Genomic DNA, 26095 nt, shown 5'->3' with positions numbered 1-26095 from the left:
AACAATCGATATCGGAGAGATAATGAATAAACGAGGAAAAAAGAAAAAAAGAAAAATAACAGAATTCGTATCAATCGAAATCAGTTCTATGCATTCGCCGTCGCAAAACCACACATTAAAACTGATCGGAAAAAATAGGACTCGTGCAAAAGTATCCAATAGGAAATATACTTTTGTAATATTTTACTTTCTAAATAGAAATATTTTTAACGACACTTACACTTTTACGTTCGGAATCAATTATATTCTCTATAGTATCGTCGAAATGAGAATGTAATTATTCTTCAAGTTGAAAAATATCCATTACTATTTTTGGCAGTATGATGAGAATGGGTCAGCGAAGAGAAACCAATCGATCACGCGTTTCGTTCTCACAAAATTGTAAAAAAATGTCCCGTTTGAAATTTGTTCGAGTTCGAACAATCCATGTATCAAAGAAGGATATTCTGTTTGAAACAATGTACTTCTTTTTTTATTAATCGGAATAGACATCCGTAATATAGTCCACGTTATTCCATTCGACAAAGTTAATTTCATTAAGATACTTTTGTAAGTTGACTTATAAAGAAGTAACATATTTCGTATATGAAAATAGATGAAAAATTCGTCGAAAGGAAATATTTATCCGAGGTGAGAATGATCGAAGGAAAAAAGGAGGAGTAAGCAAAAGGTAAAGGAATTGCAAAGTTCTGAATTGTTTTTTTTCTTTTTTTTCACACAGCCATTTGTCAAACTGACGACACGTAATAAGAAAAACGAAAAAACGCGTATATTTCGTTCTCGTCTATCCTCGTTTTTCGACGTTTCCTTCGTGCCCGAAGGGCAATTTTTATTTATATACATATACGGTCTTTACCGATATCTCCAATCTTTGCCAACGCCAAACTCTAAACGCTTACCGACCTATGTCGGCACGCGTTGCACCTGGGAATCACAGGGTGTAACGAAAGATAATCGGTTCGACCTACTAGCTGTTTGGTTCAAATTACATCGAGGTAGTAACAACGAGAATCGCCTACGAATTTCAACATGAAAAGTATCAAAACGGATATCAGAAATACAAGCACGATCGTTCAAAGGGACAACGAGTTTGCGGGTGTGCGTGCCGAGATGTTGGATAAAAAGGGTTTTGTGCGCTTCGAATGTATTTTCGACGGCTTTAACGCGAGCCGTTTTCTAATGCCCATAAAACTCGTCGATTTTGAAAATGATTACAGCAGTGCTGAGTACAGATATGTAGGTAGTTAGGTAGATAAAACGCATAAAATCCGACCACAGGGGACGATGGCGAAATGAAACGGAGGGGAATAATAAAACCGGAGTTCATCGTCGGATCGAACGACGACGACGAGGATCTTGATTTTTACTGTCGTTCAATATCCTCTTCGGGCTTCGAATATAGATCGAGAGTCGCAGCGCTTCCTTTGGTGGTCCATAGGGCTAGTGCATTTTCAAAATAGCTTCGGAGGAATGGATATTGTGGTTACGAGACGAGAATATACTGGCCGTCACACGGAAATCGATATACCGAGCGTATAGCGAATGGGATTTCCTTACTACGATCAAATCCTTCCTTCCTATCTTTCTCTACCTAGGCGAGAAATACCGAAGGATACTCTCCCTTCTCTGTTGCACGCATCGCGATTTTCAGCGAGACGAGTTCGATCGTTTTACCGCTTAAATTCATCCTCTTCGCATATCTTTTATCGGAAAACCTTTTGCTCCATGATCTTCGCTAGAGCAATATTTACGTTTTCGAGGACTTTATCATTCGTCGTAATCGTTATTAAGTTCACATTCGTCATAATCGCAATTAAGTTTGAGAATGTATAATAGAATAGCGAGAAGATCTTGGAGAAAATAAGTCATTATTCCGGTCTCTCCGATACAACTTCGACCTGGCAGCCGTTCAACTTTTCCAAGAATTCTATGCGATAATTTTAGTGACGCCATGTGCACCGGTTGCACTACTAAAATTATTCCCATCTTGAAATGTAAAGAACAGATACGGAGGAAGACAATTTGTAAAGTTTCAAATTAATTGTACCTAATCGAAACGTCGAACAACTCACCTCACTTTACTTAGCTCCGAACGTGGTGAATCCTCCGGCGACTTATATCTCTTGCCTGGCTGTAACAGAGAAGAGAAAAAAGGAAATAAATAAATCGATAGATCATCGACTTGGTCGATCAATTGCTCGTGGCAAGCAATCCTGTATGATACACTTTCAAAAAAATAAAGTAAGCGTAGTGTTCGTTATTGCAAAAACCAATCACGGACTCGTTACATTATAATGCTTCACCGAGCAACGTCGACTTTGATAAAAAACAAGCAGATCTCCTGCGCATTCGGAATCGTCGAATAGCCGCTACCAACCGTCAGCCCTGTTGGTGCGCCGATTTTGTAAATGACGCGCGTGCCGAGTTAACAACGTTGAAAAGCCCTGGGAATAAAATTTTTGTCGATGGCCGAGCGATGTTTTGACCGATCAGAAAAACGGCTTCGTCCAAACCATGTGCCGGTGCGGCCAACCAGTTGGCGTATTTTCATCGAGCGATACGCATTATGAATTCACGCGTTACCGTTCGATTCGTTACCTCTTTCAAGTGACCCTAATATTCTTCTTCCTACTATTACGATAGAGACGTACAACTTGTCATATTTTTCTATTTGACATAACTTTTCACACGAATTAATATTTATATGTTTAGATTTTTTTTTCTTTTTTTAAGAATTATTACTCATTTCTTCGTTGCGACTCGGTACTCCACAAATTCTTCTTTGATAAAGAGATAAAAGATGAAAGGTAAGAAAAAGAAAATAAAATAGAGATAATGTAAGAAAGACAAACATGCGATCGATCGCGAATGTATGTTCCGTGCATCAAGTGTTTCTAGTTCAAGCGGATCTAATGGCAATTGTATGGAGAGTGCTTTGGCGTTCTATCGGTTGCAGGCATTGTAAGCGCGGGCTTAGGGCTGATGTGAAATCAGCCTAATCACCGGGAAGTGTCGCCACTACACGGTGCTAATCCGATCGCAGATGCTCCTTTCGTTCTCTCTCTCTCTCTCTCTCTCTCTCTCTCTTTCTCTTTCTCTTTCTCTCTCTCTCTCTCCCTTCATTCGCTCTCTCCCTTTCACTGTCTCCGACTGTCCATCCACTCGCATCCGGCCATGTCCCGTTTGTTCCCCTTCTTCCTCTCTCTCTCTCTCTCTCTCTCTCCCTCTCTCTCTCTCTCTCTCTCTCTCTCTCTCTTTCTCTCGCTCGCTCTACATTGCTACTCGCTCATCGCGTTTCACCCGCAGTGTTTGTTTGCGGCTACGTTAGTGTATCCTAATCGTGGTCGGCCTGCTTTCGTCCGAAATCTGCGATTGACGAGAACTACGCGTTGAATTAAACAATAGGACTCGCCTGTCTATCTTGTGCACGATTTCAACGTTTCCATTTGAATAAACAAGAAACGGGTAATGATAGCCCTCGTGTACGTAAACAGTACGGTGCAGAGTATTTTGTTCGTCTTCGAACGAATTCATTATTCTTCACGACTTTAGGCTAATGTTTTAAAGAAACATTATAGAAAGCTATATATTCTAAATGTAGCTTAGAGCAGACATTTCATTGTAAATCGCTTCTCTGCACATCTATAGGGAAGTGTCATGAAATTCACTGATGATGGACGCTTTCAAACCCGTACGAAATGCGGGACTATAACGATGCATCATTGAATTTAGTTATCTTCGCCAGCAGGAATCACAGGACGATCGAATATTCAAACGCATGTGAATTGTCTCGCTTGTTCGATTCGAAAGCGTGTAATTTCATTTATCTTTTTTTTCTTTTTTTTTTTTTCTTTTTATGGTTTGGTCAATAATTCAGTCAAGCTCTAGTTAAATCTGCTCTTTTTGTTCACGCAAACGGCACAAGTGAAGTATACAGGACGTCTCGGATTTTTCGTTCGAGTCTCAAGAGTCGGTTTAAAAAGATGAGAAAGAAAGAGGAAAAAAAAAGCAGAGAAAAAGCGTTGAATAAAAAAAAAGGAAAAAGAATAAGGGATAAAGATAAAAAGAGAGAGAGAGAGAGAGAGAGAGAGAGAGAGAGTAGGAAAAAGCGCGGGAAAAATGAGAAAGGCGAAAGAAAAAGAGCCGTGCGTGGAAAAGAAGGAAAAACGGTGTCGGCATGAGCGGAGGAGGTAAATATTTTTAAAGCGAAGAACGCGCGCGTTAGAGAGAGCCCCTCTCTAATTAGCTTGGTATACGAAGTGGCTTTTTGTTTAATTAACACGCTTGTAGTAAACTACAGCCACGTACTGCCTAACCCCTACTTGCTCGTTTCTTCTACAAGCCCATATTTTATACTCTCCTTTTTCAACCTTCAACGTGTCTTCCTCCTAACACTCGCCTTTCTCATTCTCTCTCTCTCTCTCTCTCTCTCTCTCTCTCTCTCTTTCTCTCTTTCCTCTTACCCTCCCTTCATCTCTTTCTCCTCTTTTCCTCAACGTCGTACTCGCTTTTCGTGATACATTCGATGAGTATTAGTTTGCTTAAAATTCGTATTCAAGGGTGTCGTGTTTAAAAAGGGTGTCCTCAAACGAACGAGTTCGTGCGAGCAAACGAGCTTTCTCTTTTCTTTTCTTCTCTCTTCTAGTCTTCTTTTTCAACGAGCTCGAATGCGTCAGGCAACAAAAAGCGAGACTTTCGATATCGTACTTCAATCGATTTTCTCTTTTAGCTTTTTTCAAAAGAAGACTACTTTGATTTCAATGACTGATTAAATCTCGACTCTGATAATTTTAATTCTATCAAAGTTACTTTTAGCCCTCTCTCTCTCTCTCTCTCTCTCCCTCTATCTCTTGAAAGTATTTGAAATTCATTAAAAAACATAGTGAAATATCGAAAGAAAAGAAGATACAATGTCACCTTGTATTTTTTACAATGACCGTGGCCGAAGTTCTTCAATAACAAGTTCTCCTGTTTAAAATCAGAAAAATTTGACCTAGCTCGTGCGTGCGCACCATTTGCGTGGCATTAACGCGGAATAAAATGAATAAGCGATTTAGAGACCAAAGTCGAGGTGAGAGTTTCGTTAAAGGCAGCACGATGACACGCGAAACTGCGTTTAATCCTACGCAGGCACGGACTACGAGCCACGATTCGGTTCGGTCTGCGAACAGTCTCGGTGTCGCTGGACGTTAAGTGCAGGTGGCGTGCTGTATTTATAGCTTCACCGTGACTCCTCTTTCTTCCTCTTTCTACCTCCTCCATCTTCTCATTCGACGTTGTTGCTTTATCCTAAAATCCTTCGCTTGCAGCTACCATGTTAACTATTAGCTATTAACGTTAGTAAACTTTCGAGTCTTCCTCGAAGATTAATTAAAGTCGTTCCATAAATGATTAAGAGTTATAATGTAATGGCGTAAAATGGAAAATGATAGGCAGGCAGCACACTACTAGACGAAATTATTCACTATTATTACAATTATCTTTTAATAATAATTATTACATTTCCCTTATCATAGAAATATCGAAGTCGATAATAGTATTATGAGAAAAATGGTATTACGAAAGATAAGTATTATCGGAACAAGAGACAATCAAATATTTAAAAGATGAAGAATGAACTCTGGAGATGGCTCTAGTAAAATTGACTCTCGACGTTTACGTGTGAGAAATCATTCAGAGGAATCGTCCATTTTAAATCTTCCCGCGTTACGCCCACGGAATAATCGCGATAATCGTACTGCGTCACGAATGGTATATATATATAGATGAAGGAACTAGCTGCTCCCGTAGTATGGTTGCCTTAACGAGGAGACTTCCTCGAGAAGTGGTCGAGTCGGCTTGCGAAGGGTTGCTAAGAGGGGTGCATGATAGGAAAACGCGAAAGTCGAGCGGTCAACACTTTTACCCTCGGCCGTCTCAACACCATCAGATAACATTCCGTTTTCGTCGTAGTAGTCACTTTCAGCCGGTGTTAAAACGGCGGCCGCTGTACACGCCGTGGTTAAACGGTTAAAGTCTTGTCCGAACTCGGTGAAACTCATTTGCTCCCGTACCGGTTATCTCTTCGTTGAGATCTTTCCTTCTCTCTCTCTCTCTCTCTCTCTCTCCCTCCCTCTTCCCTTCGAACCCTGTTGCCTTACACTCACACCATCTTCTTAACCTTCCGCTCTCTTACACCGATCGTTCTCGACTATTCTATCTGATTCTTTTCCTTTTCAACCCTCACAAACCTCTTCCATAGACCCCTTTGTATTCCGATTAGTTCTCTGTCTCGACTGCACAGGCCAAATTAATTTCGCTCGCCTCGTCGTTCGAGATACTGCTAATAGTGCGATCATACTGCGATTATGAATAAAATGTCGCTTGAGAAAAAAAAAAAGAAACGAAAGATATTAAATGTCTTTTTTTCTTCCTTTTTCTTAAGATATAGAATCGTACGGAGAACACTTAAGTTATACGTTCGACGAGAGTTATAATAATTCGTAATCCATTTGTATGAAAGTAGAAAGAAACCCACGAGAGTTTCTCAAAGATCGTCTTTGAAAAGTGGAAAGAGATTCGATGCTTTAAGAAAGATGACAATTTTTCTTTTGCTCATACACACGCACCCATTCTCTCTCTCTCTCTTTCTCGCTTTCTATGACATCTTTCCGAACGCCGACACTGGACCCAGCAGCACCTACTTGCCGGAAAAAGGTCGATGATCGATGGTGTTTCTACGGGAACGTCGCTGTTTGTATACCATACCTCTTATGATCCAACGTGAATTTATCGTTAGAACGTTGCCAAAAGTTCTCTCAGAGTTCAAGGAGGACGCGATAGAAAAAAGAGGGGAAAGAAGAAAAAAAACGGACCAAGTCACCGTCATTTATATCTTGAACATTCGCGGTTTTCAGATCCTTGAAAATACCAAGATATGGAATTTTTCTTATAGAAAGAGAAATAAAGGGGGAGAGAAAAAGAAAGCATGTTTCGAGTTTTCAGAAGCATTCTATATTTTTCCATCGAATTCACGATAGGAAAGCTGAAAGAAGAATCGAGTAAGAGAAACATTCGTCGACAACAGCAAAACTAGAACGATACTCATGAATAATTTCATTCGGTTATATACAAGAAACATCGGGCACCCTTTTTCCTCTTCTCATCGTCCTTTACTTTTCCCCTTCTGTCAGAGCATTCGATTGAGCATCGTTAAAGGGCAATGATCGACGATTCACCGTAACGGCATCGGCCCCGTGAGACTGCTTCGCACTGAATTTACAATCAATGCACTTTCACAGAAGCGTATCGCTGATAAAAATACATTATCAGCGTCCATAATCATTTAACGGAAATAGCAACGCGACATATTTAGACGCTTGATTACGATTGAATTTTATTGCGCTGGGTAGTACAATTTGTAAGGCGTTCGTTTATCGACACTGATTTATCGTACTTTTTGGTTAACTAGAAAATAGAAATAGTAAAATTCGCCGGTCATCGATTATTGGTAGAGGAGGTAGATTGAGGATTTTTTCAAAGATAAAGCTAACGGTGAACTATCGACTCCTCCTTTGTCGTGACGAGATAATGACCGACGTAATAATGCTCGACGATGTCCAGAGACGATCCTCATACAGTACTCTGCAAGCAATATGGGTCTCGCAAAACACAACGTCGGCCTGGTCTCTCCCAGTGAAACAAGGAGGAAGCAATGAGACCATAGGAAGAGGGACGATGTTCGCTGGTATGTGTCACATAATCATGCACGTCACAATGGTATTCCGCTTGTACGTACGAGCGTTCTCTGTATTGGAACATCGACCGACTGAATAGGAGATACTCACGTGCCGGATAGTACGAGGATATAGGATACCTGTATGAGACACTAACAGCAGCCACTGATTATTGCAACCCCTATAGCAAAGAGCAGCGATCTACTGTCTCTCTCCCTATTCTAGGCCTGTCATCGTATTCGAGATAACGAATATCTGGTGTTTTAAATCGACTAACACTTGATCACCTTCGACTCTATCGGTGGATACATTCGAATTACACGACTATTATTTGAGAAACAATCAATTTGCAATTAACGAGAGAAACAGAAAATTTTCTCTTGAAAATAATAATAAGAGCTGACGCTTCGCTACACGAGAATATATATAAAGAGAGAGAGAGAGATAATGACCAAAGAAAATGGAGTTAGCAAAGAGGTAAGAAGATCGTACAAAGAGGAGAGCAATTGGAGAGCGGACAGATTTCAAGACGGACAATCCGTTCGATTGAATCTGAATCTCACAAGTGTCCTTGAGCGACACGTCTTGCCTTTCCGAGCCGACCCTCTGCCCACCATGAAGAATCGAGGAAAGTAGACGAAGAGAAAGACTTGTAGAAGAATACGAGGCGCGAGGTACGAGGCTATGCTCGAACGAACGAGAGAAAGAGAGAGAGAGAGAGAGAGAGAGAGAGAGAGAGAAGGAGGTCGACTGGAAGAGCAACAGGTGGCGACGTCTAGCTAGCAAGCAAGCACCCCTATAGCTTCCATCGCAACTTCGCGCCTCCTCCTCTTCCTCCTGCTTCCATCGTTCTACCTCCAAGCAGCACCTCCAGGCAGCACCTCCAGCAGCACCGGGAGCTGCTGTCTCTACCCTACGAGCTGATCCCAGAGAGATAGCAAAAATGTTTAATGGGGTGAACTCGCCGGAAAATACCAGGCGACCCGCGTTGCCTTGTAACGCCGCCCTGAAAATGTCGTTTCCCTCGATCAGTTTCGCATTAACGACCGAGCCTCTGCTTATCGGAACTCCTCCTTCCCTTCCTCCTTCTCTTGGTGTCTCACTCTTTAGTATCGCGAATAGCACGGATTCTCCTTTCGCAGATAGGGTACATTAACCAAACGTAATTCAAAATGTTCTCTCGCTCGCACGTCGTAAATACGTAGAGTGGTGACAGTGAGAGATAAAGACGAGAAAGTATAAAACGACTTTTGTGATTTCGTGACGACAAGAAAAGAAGACGTTAAGAGTTTTAAAATACTTTTCCTTTTCTTTTTTTTTTTTTTTTTTTGTTTTAGAATCATCGAGCGACAGAATTGCGTGAAAAAGGAGGAAGAGAGATGGGAAAAGATTATCTTTTACAGATTTTAATCTTATAAAAAGCGTACCATTCTGAGAAAGATAGATAGGAACGAGATGCGAAATTTTCCCTTGAAATTTATACAATCTCGTTGGTATAAAGTTCTATCAGCGAAATAACCACGTGCGTTTCCACGCGATTAGTCACGAAAAATTATTTAAGTCACCTTCATGTTTTTCGAGCTCATGAAGTTAAATTTAAAGGCGATATAAAACGGAGGTTTATATTCGCCGTTGATGAAAATAATAAAAATTCTTTTCTCAATGCTCTCGCATTTCGGAAAACTTTAAACTGCGGTAAAATTTTTAGTACGATGTTAATTTAGTCAGAATTAAATATTTGAACATGGAACATACGACATTTTCGAAAAGCGGAAGATTCTAGTTGATCTTCATTTTCGTTCTATCCCCTCCTTTCTTTTGATCTGTCTCTCTTTCGTTCATATAAACCAACTCGGTTTTGCATCTCAAAGTGACCGAAGAGCATGAAAAAGAAACGTGCAATAAATGTTACCGAGGTCCTTTCCGGCTCGAACCCTCCGGGCTGTCTCTCTCTCTCTCTCTCTCTCCCTCTCCCATTTTCTAGACAAAAGAATTCCAGAGGGAACGTGAGATTACACGACACGAATGGACTCTTTAATAGAAACGTTTCCAAAGTACCGGTAAACAGATGATTTCATCTAAATCTTTTCCATTGTAAAATTAGAAGAAAAAATTCAAACGAAAAAAAATTAACCATTAACGAATTCATTTTGCAGAATTTCTGAAAAAGACCACGCCAATTTTTTTATCCCCGATGATGTCAAATTAGAAAAAAATTTTAAAGAAAGAGTTACAGCAACGAGCGAAAGGAGTACAGAAGAGAAAGAAAGAGGAAAAGAAATCTGAAACTACCCGCAGTTTGAACAAGATGAAACAGGAAAGAGTCTCACTTCTTATGCTAATATCCAAAGCGATCCACCGACCACTTTCATAAAGAAGACGATGCTTTTCCTATTTGCGAAATAAGACCGTCGAGTTTGTTACAGAGACTGGTTGGTGGTAGTGGCGTTTGTGGTAGTAGTAGACGGAGGGTCGGCCGACAGGGTGGTTTTGGTACTTGCGATAGAAGGGGTTGTTATGCTCGCGGCATCTGCCACCACGCTATCCGATATACGATACTTTGTTTGCCGAGTCTCGCGGCTGGTTTTCTACGTAGGCGCTTATATATACGGAGTTACCTTTCAGTCTCATTCCCTTTTCGATCCACCCGTGGCAGGAAGGGCTTGAGATTCGTTGTTGCGGTTTAACTGAATAAATCTGAATACCCGAGGTCGACGACGCGCATTTCCGCGAAAGTCCGATATTTTCTTTTCTCGAAACTCGAGCCTGAATATTATTGGAAGGGGAAAATTTGCTCGACACGAAAGCTACAAGATATATCTGCAAATGAGAGGCTCAATGAGTATACTGTAATGATTTCTTTTATAGTTTAATGAAAAAGGTGAAACTCGTATATACGGGAGAATAAATTCATTAATAATAGGAATAAAAAGAAGAACGTAATGTGGATTTTATTGAACTTGATAATCCAATTTTCTTCTTTAAAAATGTCTTACGCATTATGAAAATTGAATGAACGAAATGTTAATTAAAATTAATTGTAAAACTTTTCTCCTGTAATGAAAAAGCAATACGTACAAATTATTTGTCTCAATGAAAGAAATTAAGATAAATATAGAGTGTCGCGATTCGATATTCATATATTTTGTAAAAATTCGTGAACGAAAGCAAACAAACGAAGGCGAGTGAAGAAAGAAAAAGAATTTAAAACCTGTCGCATCGAAGGAAAAAAAAAGAATTTAAAACGTGTCGCATCGAAGAACATAGCTAGTAATCTCACATGCAAATTGAAGGGTAGGAGGAAGTTGAAACGTGGAGAACGAAGGGGCTGAATAGAATGGAATGGGGTGGTCAGAGAGATGGAGTGGAGGGAAGAAAGAGAGAAAGGTGAATTACTGAAAGAAAGAGGTGGGTAAGGAAAAGAAGAAGTAGGAAGAAAGAAAGGAAAGGAAAGAAAGAAGGAAGGAAGAAAGGAAGGAATAAGAGTAGAAGGATACTTAGGGAAAAATTTGTTCTCTTAAGATTTCTCTATGCAAATCTCGTACCTTAGCGTTCCCTTGGCCGCACAGCCGTGCAGGTTACATTTGCATTTTACATCTACATTCATACCTGAACGGCGCTACTAAGCCTTAACACACAGGTGTGCGCCCGCATGCATTCCCTGTCTCTCGTTTTATTAATGATCCGTAAGTGTCGCTAACCGAGGCGAACAAGAAACGACAGGAGAGATAGAAAGAGATAGATATGTATGTAGGTGTGTCTCTCTCTCTCTCTCTCTCTCTGTGTGTGTGTAAGTATTCCAATTATTGTTACACCATTAATGGTTTCACGACGATTCTCTCTTATGAATAACGAATAATTTTATCTTCTCTGCACACACTCATAGAAATAAAATGCAAATAAAATGTTGCTTTTTCTTAATATTAATAAAATACAAGATAAAAATGCTTTGAGAGAATAAATAAAAGAGACAAGGAGAGAGAGAAAGATAAGGAAGTTCGTTCGCAATTGCGAGAATAACGACGTCCCTCTGTGAATGAAAGGTACCGTTTTCATTAGCGAATGGAATGTCTCTTAACTAAGAATTGTTCCTAACTCGAATGCTTCTCAATCTACTTTATCTCTATCCGTTAACTTGGAATCTATTGGACATGCCATTCGTTCCCTCTTGCATCGTCCAAATTATGAACGATTTGGATTATCCGATGAAGATTCGATGAGAAAATGCATAGTAAGGAATAAAAAGAGAAAAAGATATTTTCACAGTGAAACTTGTATTATTGTTTAAGAAAACAAAGAGAAAAGGAGGAAATGAAGGATAGAGAGAGAGAGAGAGAGAGAGAGAGAGAGAGAGAGAGGAAAGAAAGGAATAATGTGATTCCGCTTCCGCAAAAATGGATAGAATCACGTGGAAAAGTTCGTTTTGCACCTCTCGTAACTAACTTTCGTTCTCGCTCGTTCCACTCTTGTCGTCCTCGTTTTTTTCTATCCATTTTAGTCGGAGAATCGGCTAGAGTCTCGCGTCCACTGATTTCGTTTCCATGCTGAACCTTCGTCGTTACGTCACATTCGTCAGGGAAATTAAATAATTGCATGATAATCCCGTGGATTACATTCCAGTGGAATCGAGTTTGCAAATTAAAGAGTAATTAATCCTACGCAATCCTACGAAAAATTTGCACGGCCAAACTCTGAGGGTAAATAATTTACGTATCTAATAAAAGCTCGGTGACGGATGTTGCTTGGCCGAGAAGTCGCTGTCGCTTTTTTCCAATTTATTTTCATAACGTTGAGGATGAGACAGGATAAGAGACAGAGGCAGAGAAAGAGAAGAGAAAAGGGAGAGAGAGAGAGAGAGAGTAATAGGAACGTACGATTCATATAGCGTTTGCTTTTGCCGCTTGATAAACTTTGTGGTAGATTTCTATAGGAAACCACCATTTCGAAGAGATCCACTTCGAGAGAGTAATTATCTCGTGAGCACCTTTGAAGTAGCCAGTGAACTATTTGGAGGCAACTAAACGAAGATGGTTCCACGGTCTGCCTTCTGAGATAGCTGATCGAGAAACGAGCACGTTTCTTGTAGTTATTACGTAAGTTATGGCTAAAAGTCTACGAATGAGACAAAGTTATTCGTTTCGAACGAAATTAGAAAAGCGTTACGTACTAATTCAACGATAAAAGTGTCTGCACGTTAAATCGAAGATTAGCTAGATAAGTAAGTATCTATTTATCGATGTATCGAGATGCATTGGCTTTTTAAGAAAAGATTAACGTTAGACGACTAAGATCGGTCTTTTGCAGGAAGAGTTTTTAATTACGACTAAAAATCAAGTTTACTCGATCGGTATTGAGATTGTCGACGAAGGAGACGATTATTAGATTTCCAGGACAACAAGCTTGCTCTTCGAAGGAGGGTCGAGTGGAGAAGGAGGACGCGGAGGAGGAAGAAGAGGACGCGAGAGAAAACCGGCTAAATAGCCGACGGTACGATTCGAGAAAATGGTAGAAGGGGATAAAACTATTTCTCTTACTTTTACGGCTCGTCGGTTGTGATTTGAATACGCTAGTGAAATACTCAGTTAGCGGCGCGTGCCCCGAATGCCTGATCGCTCTTGTTGGAATCGGTTAAAGGAGCCACTCGTTAACTTCGTTCGAACGACATTAGGCGCAGCTCTCGTCCTCGCCTAACTCGTTCTACGATCGGTCGATACGTTCTCTCGAAAAAGTCGAGTACTCGAAACTCGAGCAACGAGTACACTCAACAATAGATTCTTATTCCTATCGAACGAGCGATGGTAATGATTACGAATGCAAAAAAAATCTGACAATAATTGGTAGAGAGAGAGAGAGAGAGAGAGTATTACTTTGAATAATTACTTAGGGTTAAAATCACGACGTGTATTCCTAATCGTGACGATAATTCAATGATTTGATATAATTCGGTATTTAAATGAAGTTAAAATAGTTTGCAAGAGCGATTTGTCTTAGAGAGTTTGGTGCAAGTACGCGACGTTCCATAGCGGTGCATCTCTCATGTCATATTATCGTAGACACACGGACTCCCGCACACCAAATACGCTTTCGTAACGATGCATCGTAGCTTGCATGAGTAATTTCGACTATGCGCGTTCGCCTATAGGACGTTATTGGAAACTGCTTTGATACAAATTCGAGATAACGAGACACGGAAGGGGCCTCTCGTCGCCGCGTGAAATCCCAAAAACGAACGTATTTGTTAGACTAAAATATCGTGTCCAAATTTTCAAATAACAATTTGCTTTAATAAATGATTCGCTTTATTCTAATAAAGAAGATCATTGTAATTTTACGCGTGCAATCATCTAATTGATAAAACAACGTTAGTAACAAAGTTCACATTTTTCAAATGAAGAAAAAGAATGAATGACAAAAGGATGCGCGTGTATACGTGTACATGCGAGATTCAAAGAAATACTTTGAAAAGCGGAAGTAAGCGATGTGACGGTCGACTTTTGAAATTAACTATCCGATTTACAAGGGCCTTTCACGAAAAGTACTTTCTCGTCAATTTCTCTTACAACTAATCAAAACTTCCTTCCCGTTTTCGCAAAAGAAAGAGAAAGAGGGACAGTTCTTCTATTCGATTTGAGAAGCACTTTGATTCATCCCTTCGTTTACTCCTGATAGATCAACAATAATTTTCTCTTGGTCCTCTCAAAGCGTTTCTAAAAAAAAAAAAAAGAAAAAAAAAGAAAGAAAAAGTCCTGCAAAAGAATTCGTTTATTTGTTTGCTGCTGACGTTGATATAAACTACGTGTACAGGATGAGAGCGAGAGCAAGAGAGAGAGAGAGAGAGAGAGAGAGAGAGAAATAGTGAAAGATTTTTGCACAAGAAAGGTAAGCACGCGAAAAGTTTCCGCGTATTTTAAAGCACATATCCGGCTTACTGGCCAGCAATATCGCGAAAAGTATTTCATAGAGGGGTATAAAGCTTCCCAGCGTCGATCTGTATCCGTCCGTTGAATTATTAAACCATTCGTGGTATCTACGTGGCACAAAAGTGTGAACCTCGCCTGAAAACCACAGAATGGCTTTAATCTTACTGCAAAACGATTTTCCAGCTGTCACAGAATGATTACTTTAAAGCTAGTAAAGACGGTAATATCGATACTTTAAACAAAACTTTGAACAAAACTTATCCGTTATATTTTAAAGCGATGTATGATATCATGAAATCTTTGAAACGTGTAATTAAACGAAATTTTCAAATTCTATCCAGTGAATCTTCTATTCAGCGAACAAAGTATCGAACTCCGTTGAATCTAACGAAGCAAAAGTTTATTAGTTCCTTTTTCTCTTTCGTTAAACGTACAAGCGAGGAAAATCGATGGTATATCTGGCGCGTAGGTTTTGAAAATGAAATAAAGAACAGTCTCCCTTTTCATTCGATCTCGCAGGAAGGAAACCGCGAAAGTACCGACATGGTAGCTCGGCTCCAATCGGTGAGTTTGAGAACAAAGTCGATATTAAAATCAATCCATCGTCGTGTGCAAGAGAGGAAGAGTTCGACTGAGTTTGTAACCTTAAGAGTTTCACCTTGCTCATCTCTCTCTCTCTCACTCTATCTATCTATCTATCTATCTGCTTTCGTTTCACCTCGTGCCAACTATATATTGAACTTCAGTCAAGTTTACTCTTCTATTTGCGTTTCACCGCATCACCACGGAGGGTTAAGAAAGCTCGGCACGAAAAGGAAAAAGAGATAGAGAGCGAAAGAACGAACGAAACTCGATGAGATGATCTCTTCGTAGCTTTAAGTTGCACACTCGCGTCCCAAGTAAGTACTGGAATTCTCCTTTATCGTGCGACGAATACCGTCTTCTCTCCTCGTTCTCTCTCTCTCTCTCTCTCTCTCTCACACCTTTTTCGTCCCATTTCGTACTTATTCGCTCTCTTCTTCCGAAATGCAAGTACATTTAAAGTATGCCCGTGGAAAATTTGTAATTAACGTTAATGGTAATCTTTTATCTATCTCGAACGAAAGTTTGGAGCATACAAATTTCTATTTCTCGTTATCAATGTCGCTTCGTTTTTATTTTTATATTGCACATTTTCCCATGCAAATAAATTTTATTTAACTGTGAATATTCAAATGTCTACATCCTCACAGTTCTATGGGCGTTTTATTACATTTAGTTTAATTAGAATATTAACAAATTTACATTATATCGTAGCTGTTCATCGTTCACATGTACTAGTTTCCCTTAATTGGATACGCGTTCGCGTGTTACAACGATATATTGAAAGTGATAATTGGGAGACTTCAAAAATACGAGATGCAAGTATTTCTTTTTTTGCTTTTTCGTTATCGTTAAAGCTTCGTAACTATAAATAACATTTTGCTATAGTAGCGATCGAAAACTCGCCGCTTTTCCATCGGTTTTTTCATCTTTGTTCTGTGATTTTGGCTGGTTGATATTAATAATGTCGTTTTTGATTAAAAACGGCATCCGCAATGCTCAAAAATGCATATCGATGTTGGTAAATAAATAAATATATATATATATATATATATATATATATATACATGTATGTATATGAATTAAATACATATAATATTTAATTTTAGTGATCCCATTCTGTTACCGTAAGTTGAAAAAATTAAAACAATAAATTATTCTCTAAAATTTTATAAAAGCATCTATCTTGCAAGGAATATTAATTATAAATAAGATCAGTAAAATGATATTTTTACGGGCAACGTGGAATTTTACAAAGAACTTACATTACGATGTATTTAAAAATTCAAGTAAATATATCTAGGAATGCCGTCATTTTCTTTCGTTTCTGACACGAATTTCATTAAAGGTTAGTTATTCCTTAACCTTCGGTGTTCCATTTAATGCATAATTTCGCATTTACAATGACGCAAAATTCACGAAACTTTCTCGACGATCTTTTAAACGCGGGCAATAAAATCGTTTCGAAATTAAAGCGGTACTCGCGCAAGAATTCTCGCTTTAATTCGCACGACGTCTTTGTCGGTCGTTTTTCTTCTTAATTTCTTTTTTATTTACGAACGTGGACTACACGTGAATTTTCTCAAGTGTTGCTATTCCAGAGAGGCATCCTTTACGATTATTAATAGGAACATTATATTTCCTCGTAGTCAAGCGAAACAGTAAATCCTTTCAAAATAAGAAATACGAAGAAATCTTAGATCTCCATCGAGGAAAACTAATGTCGTGTCACGACTACTATAACCTTCGCACATTAACCGCGCGATCCTTATACCTCCTTCTTTTTACGTAGCTTAACATGCGAACGCTTAAAGAGTTACGTCATTAAAAAAGGTGGTATACGAGCGGCGAGCATTAATTAAAAATAAGTCGATAAGGTGGTCGACTTCGTTGAACGTTCAGTCGAAGAAAACCAAGGAAATTCGAGTTTCAGAAGCGAATCATTATAACGGGGGAGATGAAACTACGAGGTCGTTGGGAAGATAGGGAAGGGACGAAGGGGTGTTGGAAAGGACGGTCGTCATTAAGGTTATACAAATCGGCGATCGGGCTCGGATGTTTAACGAGCACAGACTTTCGCGAATATTCACGACTGGGAGCAGCCCTCCGACCGGAAGCTCGAGACTTCTGTAGCAGTAAGGCGCGTAAATTAAACATTTCGCTAGTATTTTAAGCGCAAGACGGGGAATTCGTCCTCTTTAATGAAAAGCTTTCCAGTCCTTATTTTCGAAGAGCGCCTTAAGTTCGCGTCGTTTCCAGCAACGAGCCACGGATTATGATCGCCTAACTGCGCGGTAATTACGCTTAACCGGAAAAAGAAATAAATGCTCGTACATGTCTCGCAAAACTTTGTTGAAAAGAGAGAAAACAAATACTATCCTAATACCGTCGATATTTTCAATTATACTGATATTACTAATAATAATTTCTATTAATTATTTTGCACTTTAAATTGACAATATTTATGATTCACTCGGAATATACAATTTGTGTATGTTCCAAGGGAGAATTACGCTTTGATGTGTCCGAAAATAACAGCTCGTATACGCCGGTAATTCACACCTAGTGAAAAATTTTAAATGCCTCGAGCGAAGAAGAGCGTCGTAATAATACGTCTCTCGCACGGTAAACATTAATTCAGCGATAGCGGCAGAAAGAAGGAAAAAAAAAAACAAAAAGAAAAAAAAAAGAAAAGATCCAATGCAAAGGCAAGTGAATTACTCTCGCCGTTGAAACGCCATGACTCTTTCGCATTTTTAACGATTCTATCTTGACTCGAGTAACTTTGACCTTTTCCTCTCTCTTTCCCCGTTTCACTGTCCATCCTCTCAAATCCTCTCTCTCTTTCTCTCATTGCCCACGTGCTTCTGCGTGGTCATTGATTAGGATCCGTAGTCGCGCTGCGTATTAAGGCTAAACAATTGATTGTATGTTCTAATAATCGTAAACAAGCATTAAACTTCCCTTAGGTATTTCATCAATTTGAACGACTTCTTAAGCTTAAACGAGAGAGAGATAGAGATGCACAAGATCCGAGAGAAATGGAAGCGGGAAGAGCAATTTAATTTAATGACGTTGAAATCATTGGAATGGATTTCTTTCTTTATACATTATTTTTTTCTTTCCCTCTCTATACGTATACATAGTTGATCTCTAATAATAAGAATAATAACGGGAGACGAGCAAATAGAATAGTAAATCTTTTGAACATTTAGTTTAAAAGTCCGTATGTAATTCGAAAAACATATATATGTGCGAGAGTTACATTTATAATTGGAGATTAATCGAACGCTAATTCGCTTCGGTAATACGAGGATCAAATAAGAGGTCATAAATGGGAATCGACGATGAAGATAGGAGAAAGTAAAGAAAGGAAGCTTCTCTAATCAGGATTCCTTCTACGCAAGCCTCTTCTCAATGCTTCGAGAGAAGCATCGAGTGCCGCCAGTACATGGAAAATCGATTTCTTTACGGCGACTTTAGCGGAAGGAAGATCATAAAAGTAGCAATAACGGGAGGGTAACCGAACGTATTACTTGCGTATTTGGGTAGGAAAATTCGAACGAGCCTTAGAATCTGTAATTAAACGGGACAGCTTTGAGTCGCATCGTGTTACCGCGTTGTACGTGCTACCCTCTACAGTTAGTCCGACCACGAGAGCTTTTCCACGCATAAAGCTTTAATGCTCGGTCCATTCTCTCTCTCTCTCTCTCTCTCTCTCTCTCTCTCTCTCTCTCTGCATCCTTCCCGCAAATTTGTTACTCCTTTCTCACTCTCGCACTCTTGACCTCTCTGAAAATACACGGAACAACGAATACTTGAACGTCGAGCTTTCGGTACTTTTTTTCTATTTCTTTCGACGCGTTCACTTTTCCAATGGGACTCCATTTTTCTACAATGAAAATTTAAATCGCTGTCTCGCAGTTGAGAAAAGAAAAACATTGGATCTGACTTTTCATTTCTTTATTGCGAATGTAAAGCCGGCTATTGCCTTTTGTAGGTATAGATATGTTGTACCGTATAGCCAGCTGGCTGAATATACATAGTTTTAACTGTACTTTATATGATTCATCCGGCAATGTTATCGCATCGATCGAAACGAAATGCACGGAAAGAGCTTCGCAAGCCCTTTTTGCAAGCCGATGAACACTTTATAACAAACGTTGAACGTACGAAGACATTTATAACGTGGTAGTGATCCTTAAACGCGTTCGATTGCCTCGCGGCATACACGCTCGAATCGTTATTATCTAACGTTCGACTATTATATGCTGCTAGGGTTCAAGGAAATTATCCTACCACCTGAGTAAGCAATCCATTATCGATCTCAAAGGTAGTTTCGCCTAATCATTCTCTCGCTATGGCTTAGTTTCGCCAAGAACGTGTCTGGTTCTAAACCACCAATTCTATTTCGAATCGATCCTTTTATCCTTTTATCGAGGAACACGAAAGAAGCTTTTTTCGAACTTAACATTGTCTCCCATTGTATCCAAGCGTTTCGAGCTGTTCTCTCAAATGTCAAGGTGGAAAGAAATATCGTCGACGAAACTACAAGGAAAGAAACTATTCCAAGATCACACTTTTGACCGATGCAAAAGTTTTACCATTACAAAGAAAAAAGAAAAGAAAGAGATTGAACGATCAAGCCATCGGTTTTTCTCAAGAAGATGTTCGAACTTGTCTCGTAGTAGAAAGCTGTTATTTGCTAACCGTAGATGCACGTGTACACGTAGCTATGTACACACGACATCTCACCAACGATCTATCGCGTTTCGAGTTAACGCTCTTGTTTCCACTTCTATCTTCGAAATATCACTGACTCGTCAAGCTACTCTTTCTCTCTCTCTCTCTCTCTCTCTCTCTCTCTCTCTCTTTCTTCATCGAGAGCATCCTTCCATTTTCAAGGAGAGCACGAGCCGAGAGAAATACGTAAATTACGTGGGTGGGTAGTGTGGCTTCTGGCGACGTGACTGCAGCTTCGTTCGTATTAAAGTTATGAATATAAATCACGAACCGCTCGTTCCCTCTTCTTTTTTACCTTTCACTCTTCCTCCCACCCTCCTCTCTCTCTCTCTCTCTCTCTCTCTCTCTCTCTCTCTCTCTCTCTCTGTTTATCTCATACTTTTACAACCGTACATACGTAGCCAGGCCTTTCTTTGCATCTCTTTCCAAGCTTTTTCAAGGAGTCTACTTCTCTCTTCTTCATCTTTACCGTTAGCAACTTTGGCAACGAACTTCAGCAACAACTCCTGATGTCAAAGTGCCAACCCATTATTCACCTATGTCAGAGTTCATGTCTCTTTGGCACGCACCTTAGCTGTCAACGTACACACTTCCTATTCGCTCGCTCTCGCTACTACTACTCGATCGTTTCTCTTTTCGTTCTAACCAACCATCTCTTGTCCCGAGCGCCCTCGAAGGAGCTCTTTTCGAGTTCCCCAAGATCTATTCTCCTTCTCCTGATCTCCCTTCCTACTCTAACCTTCCACCTCTTCCCTCCTTCCTTCCTTGCTTCCTTCCTTCCTTTCTTCCTTCCTTCCTTCCTTCCTTCCTTCCTTCCTTCCTTCCTTCCTCCCTTTGGGATCGAGAGGTTGTTTATCAAGCGCACCGTGGACAGGAAATCTTCGTCGACGAGAACCACTTCGATAAATTCGATATCGGACATTCACGTGCTCTGCGAACCACATTCATCGAGTTTTATCGTTATTCTTACAAAAAACTAATATACGAATTATATGTATTTTAAATTTATTGATACTACTCGCTCGTTATTAGTTTATGAAATTAAAGAATCATTGTTTTGAAATATTTAACGGGATATGCTTTTGAAAGTAATGAGTATTTTGAATATTTATCGCTCTGAATATACACTCTGCTATTATCGCTTGTATCGACCAAACGTTACGCTTTGCAACAAAGAAACGAATTAATATTAAAATGACTTTACCACGATGAAATTAAAAAATAAAACGTAGGGTAGAATGGAAATAAACGGAAAAGGGAAAATCGCTTTGTGGAATAGGCGCTTCTTTGATTCTTTAACATAGTCACTTTTGACGAGCATTTGATGTCCGATAAAATGGATATTATAAAGGAAAGAACGTGGGATGTTTTGTTCTCACAACGAAACGAGTATAACGGGAAAGTAACAAACTCGTTTTTATAATTGCGTCGTGAATTTGTTAAAACGTTCATTTAGTCGAATGTATGATATAACTCTTGGGCAAAGCTGCAGCAAGTTTTCTCATAACGCGATATTTGAATCGTGATCTTACCAACACTAATTCGATTCCTTCTTTCGTTTAAAAACTTTCGTCGATTATGATTTTGATTCGAGATTTACAATATTGATATATACCGTATATCAATGCATATGTAAAATAGAATGAGTTGTATTAAATATCCGAATTGAATTCAGTAGAGAAAAGTCAATAGAACACAGAGTTATGATAAGAGAAAGTAAGCACGTTAAGGGAGGGTGATGCAAGAAGATCGGTTTATTTTCCTTCTGTTTCTTACTATCTCTATTTCTTGGCGGTGAGTCGAGAACGATGGCAGAGATATAACTACGTGCGTATCACGGAGAGAAAGGTCGAGAGAGATTCGAACGATCACGCACGGATGCGCTCTCGCGATCTGATACATCGCTGTTCCGAATCTGAAACGTATCGTTGGCACGATGTCATACATATCCGATGCCAGAAGCCATGCGCTCCTCTCTCATTCTCTCTCTCTCTTTTTTTTTCGCTTCTTCGTTTCTTTCTCTAGCTCACTGCACCGAAGAAAGATTTTTCTTATGTCGAGATTCCTTCCAGGATACCACGATTTTTCAAACCCCTTTTTCTTTTTTCAATCCCGTCAACGAAAAATATCATTAGATTTCATCATTTATTTTAATGTTTTTTTTTTTTTCATTCCCAGAGATTCTCGAAAAAGTAAACGCTTGACTTATCGAGTTTTCTATTGTAATATTTGAATTAATCGATTGATTAAAGTATTTGCTTCTTTTCTTTTTTTTTTTTCGCTCAAACATCGCCGATCAGTGCTGCCGCAAAGGAAGTTGATCGTTGCGGTCGTCAAAAAGTTTGCGTCTCGCGTTCCTTTTCTTTGGATGGGAAAAGAGCGAACGAAGCGAAAGAGAGGAATGGGACGGGTCGTTGAAAAAGGTAAAGAGAGAAAGAAGAGAAGGAAGCGATTTTCCGCTCTATCAGATGAAATTTTCCCGCGGATTAAATTCCGATTGATAGTTTCGTCGAATGCCAGTACTACTTTTTAACATAAACTTAATGAAGCTATTATCGCTATGTGTATCGAGGAGGGTATTTTCGATAAAACCATTGAGAAAATGAAATTATCTCGCAGTTTTGTATAGAAATATAGTTTCACAAAAAAAAGACGAGAGTGACAAAGAGACAAGAGAAAAAACGAAAGAGAGAGAGAGAGAGAGAGAGAGAGAGAGAAATCGAATGGAAACCAAAGGAAATTCCTTAAGACCGTAAATTTTGTGTAGAAAAAAAAACAAAATGAAAAAAAAATGACAGGTCCAAGCGTATCGAAATAATCAAAGTGAATAATTTTTCAACGAGCTCGGCCAAACATGGTCTATGCTTTCGTCACGTTGTACGAGGGAAATCATTTTTTGTAAAATATAGGTTCGAGCACGTACATACCTACTCGAATTTGCTTGCGAGGACAAATACAGCGGAGTTGCGTTTTCGGCCCGTACAAAATTTGTTCGTGAGAGCGAGCGCCGCGATTTTGGATGGTCATTTATTAAACATACCTTCATTAAGCACAGTCTGAATATTTTACGCGATTTCGCGCGGATGGATATGGATCACGCCGCAACGTTAAATAGACTAAAGTAATAGCTTTGTTGATAATACTGGAAAAGAGCCGCGTATCGGAGATACGTGCAGAAGTTATTATTCCGGTGTGACTTCGTTGTTGACTTTAATAAACAAAACGAGCTTCCGTTGCCCGAAAAAAAAAAAAGAAAAAACAATGCGTGCTGTGCTTAAAAATAGGTGAACTTGTCAAATATCCAGTCGATCTTTCAAAATTGAAATAATACTTTATCAAAGTCGATTCAACACGATGAAATTTTTCTTCAAGTAACAATATCAAAGCTAGCAAATTGGTTCGAACGAACGCAAACGTCAGCGAAATAGAGACAAATCCTACCACCGTTCTTGTCGAAGTCGAGATCGCAAAGTTCGAAAGACGACCACTTTTTTCTCCTCGTAATTAATGCACGGAACAATGCTTCTTTGTCCTATCTACCCCTCTCTCTCTCTCTTTTTCCCTTCGTCTCGAAGCTTTACAAGTTTTCCGCGTGTAGTTTTCCTCGTTACAGAGATTTTCAAGAATCTCCATTTATCTTCGCGATCTCTTTTATTCCTTACGTAAGGCCACGCTCCGTGATTCAATCGATTACTCGAATTTATCTGTTCGATTATCTTTCGATGGAAAAGAGAAGAAGAAAGAAGCTGAAAAGTCGAATTTCACGATAAAAATTTCGGATCACAGACACAGGACTTAACGTTCGTAAAGGTATTGATGCATTTATACCCGATGAATTTCTGTTTCGATCTCAATCGACGATGAAACCCACACATACACGTAACTGTATATATACGTCGTACGTATATACAATGGTAAATATAGGAATAGGGAGTGTAAGGGAGAGTGGAAGTGAATGAGAGAGAGAGAGAGAGAGAGAGAGAGAGACAGCGCTATAAACCGCACCGAAATGCAGAGACGGGCCCGGTCGTTGTAGGTGAACGCGATAATACAGTAGCATAATGCCACCCAATATAGCATAAAGGGGTTGACGCGTTGATGCTGTCACGTGCCAGCCGCGTCCCAGAGGCTATTGAGTACGTGACACCGACCTGGTCCCCCTCTGCAAAGGGAATTCTCTCTCTTACACGATTCGCTCGTTAAACGTATTGACTCCATACCAGTGTATCGTCTCTTTTTTGCTTACCTCTCTCTCTCTCTCTCTCTCTCTCTCTTTCTGTCTACCTATCTATTTATCTATCTATTTCTCTCTATTTTTTATATCATGTCTGTTTTCTTTTTCTTTCTTCCTATCTACCCTCGCTTCCCGCTCTTCTCGATTTATCGACGATCCATAGTGACAACAAGGTACTCCATTTTTCTATCTGTTTGCTTAAACGGCACGCGTTTTACTACCAACCTATTTCGTAACAATAGCGATAACGTACTTTTTCCAGACGAGATCAATTGGCAAACATTGCGCCAGAACGGTCCGATATTTTTTCCTAAACGAAACTTAAAACAAATGGGATTATTTATAAATAATTATTGAAGAGTAGACGTAGATTATTATTATTATTATGGAGCTATAGTCGAACGTGCAATCGGTATGGATGAAACGTTCTCTAGCACGCATCTCGCGTTTTCCCTTCTAATCAAGCTCGCGTTTACAAATGAACTTCTCTTTGATAACTCATACCGCAGTCGACGATGATGACGACGACGACGACGACGACGACGACGAAACTGCCAAATACCGAGTAGAGGCTCACGTAGTCCACGAATCCTTTCTACAATTTCGGCTAGCTCAATGATTCGTAATTAATTCTTAATCCTTTATTCTGCAAACTTTATTGAATCATTTCGGTATAGTCATGACGTGGCAATTATCTAACATTGATTTTTTACTTCTTTTGTTCCTCCGATCAAGCGAAATAAAACATTAATTCGTTATTTTGATTATGGTTGTTATAATTAACAAAAAATTCGTTTCTGCCGACGTTATTGCTATTTCTTTAACTCACGCACACACTCTCTCTCTCTCTCTCTCTCTCTCTCTCTTTTCTTCTATCAACATCGTCGTTTTTCACGGTAGTACACTTTTCAAGCGAATCGATTTTATTTCACATACCGAATTTTATTTCATCGTGATTTATAAATACACGAACATCGAACAAATAGTCGAATACGGAAAAACGTAGAATGATATCTGGAAACGAAGCTTTTGCCGAAGGTAAGCTCACCGTTAATGTTTTAAACGATCGTTGATACTCGACCGCGAAAAGCTTCTCACAGAGAAAGTAGAAAATTTAAGGAAAAACGATAGGAGTATCTTTAACGTTTACTTTTTTTCTTGCATATCCTTCCCCCATTTTCATCGCAAAACGATTCGAGCTTTCATCGCGAAACGATGTTTCTTCTCGAAGAGCAATTTCATCGATTTCACGACCACGAGTACTTATAAGTATTATATTAGTAAGAGTTATTTATATGCTTTCGATATCGGCAAGTGGAACGTCTTTAACGACTGCGTGCATATGCGTCAGAAGGATGATTAAGCGATAGCCTCGAAAAGATCTGAATGAAATACGATCGACAATAAGCTTCCGTTGGGTGCTTGATGAATTACGACATTGGATCCTACGATGAATATACATGCGACTAATGGCAGTGAAATTTACGTTCTACACGTTCCGATCTGAGCCATTATAAATGCGCCCGGCATATCCCCGCTACGTCGACGTATGCTCTCGCCAACTTCATTAACGTTTATAATTGAGAGCTACTACACGAATGGATCGAATAACGTTTCCAAACGTAACGATCACGATCCGATATTATTGATTTGTCACGATCTTTTTATTTTCGATCTATCGTATGATACAAGACTATAATCTACTCGCGAGATTTCTTTTACTCTACTTCTTAAATTTTTTTTCCTCCAAACGATTAGATTTACAAAAAGAAAAAGGGTGAAAAAGAAACAGTCAAACTAGTCGCCCGTCGAAAGTTCTCGAATCGCAGAAAAAGCTCGCTCGTGGTATCCTCCTACCACGGTGTGCCGAAGACAAAAGCGATAAATTCCCATTATCCTCG

The 26095-nt window shown here is 39.4% G+C and overlaps 1 protein-coding gene across 8 annotated transcripts in view; it reads right to left on the bottom strand.

The window, feature by feature from the left end:
* Scgdelta (sarcoglycan delta) overlaps positions 1-26095 on the bottom strand; it is a 192522-nt gene that overhangs the window by 44234 nt on the left and 122193 nt on the right. For 7 of the 8 annotated variants that reach the window (XM_085663173.1, XM_085663176.1, XM_085663175.1 and 4 more), the window contains one exon: positions 2073-2131. In XM_085663173.1, the coding sequence (XP_085519299.1) occupies positions 2073-2131 (59 nt within the window). The remainder of the gene's footprint in view (positions 1-2072; positions 2132-26095) is intronic. The other variant, XM_085663177.1, reaches the window with a different exon arrangement.

The sequence above is a fragment of the Vespa mandarinia genome, chromosome 20 (assembly GCF_050613455.1).
Source record: "Vespa mandarinia isolate Hongniang chromosome 20, ASM5061345v1, whole genome shotgun sequence".
NCBI classification, from domain to species: Eukaryota; Metazoa; Arthropoda; class Insecta; order Hymenoptera; family Vespidae; genus Vespa; species Vespa mandarinia.
Note: the sequence above shows the minus strand (reverse complement) of the source record. Positions and strands in the feature narration are given on the sequence as shown.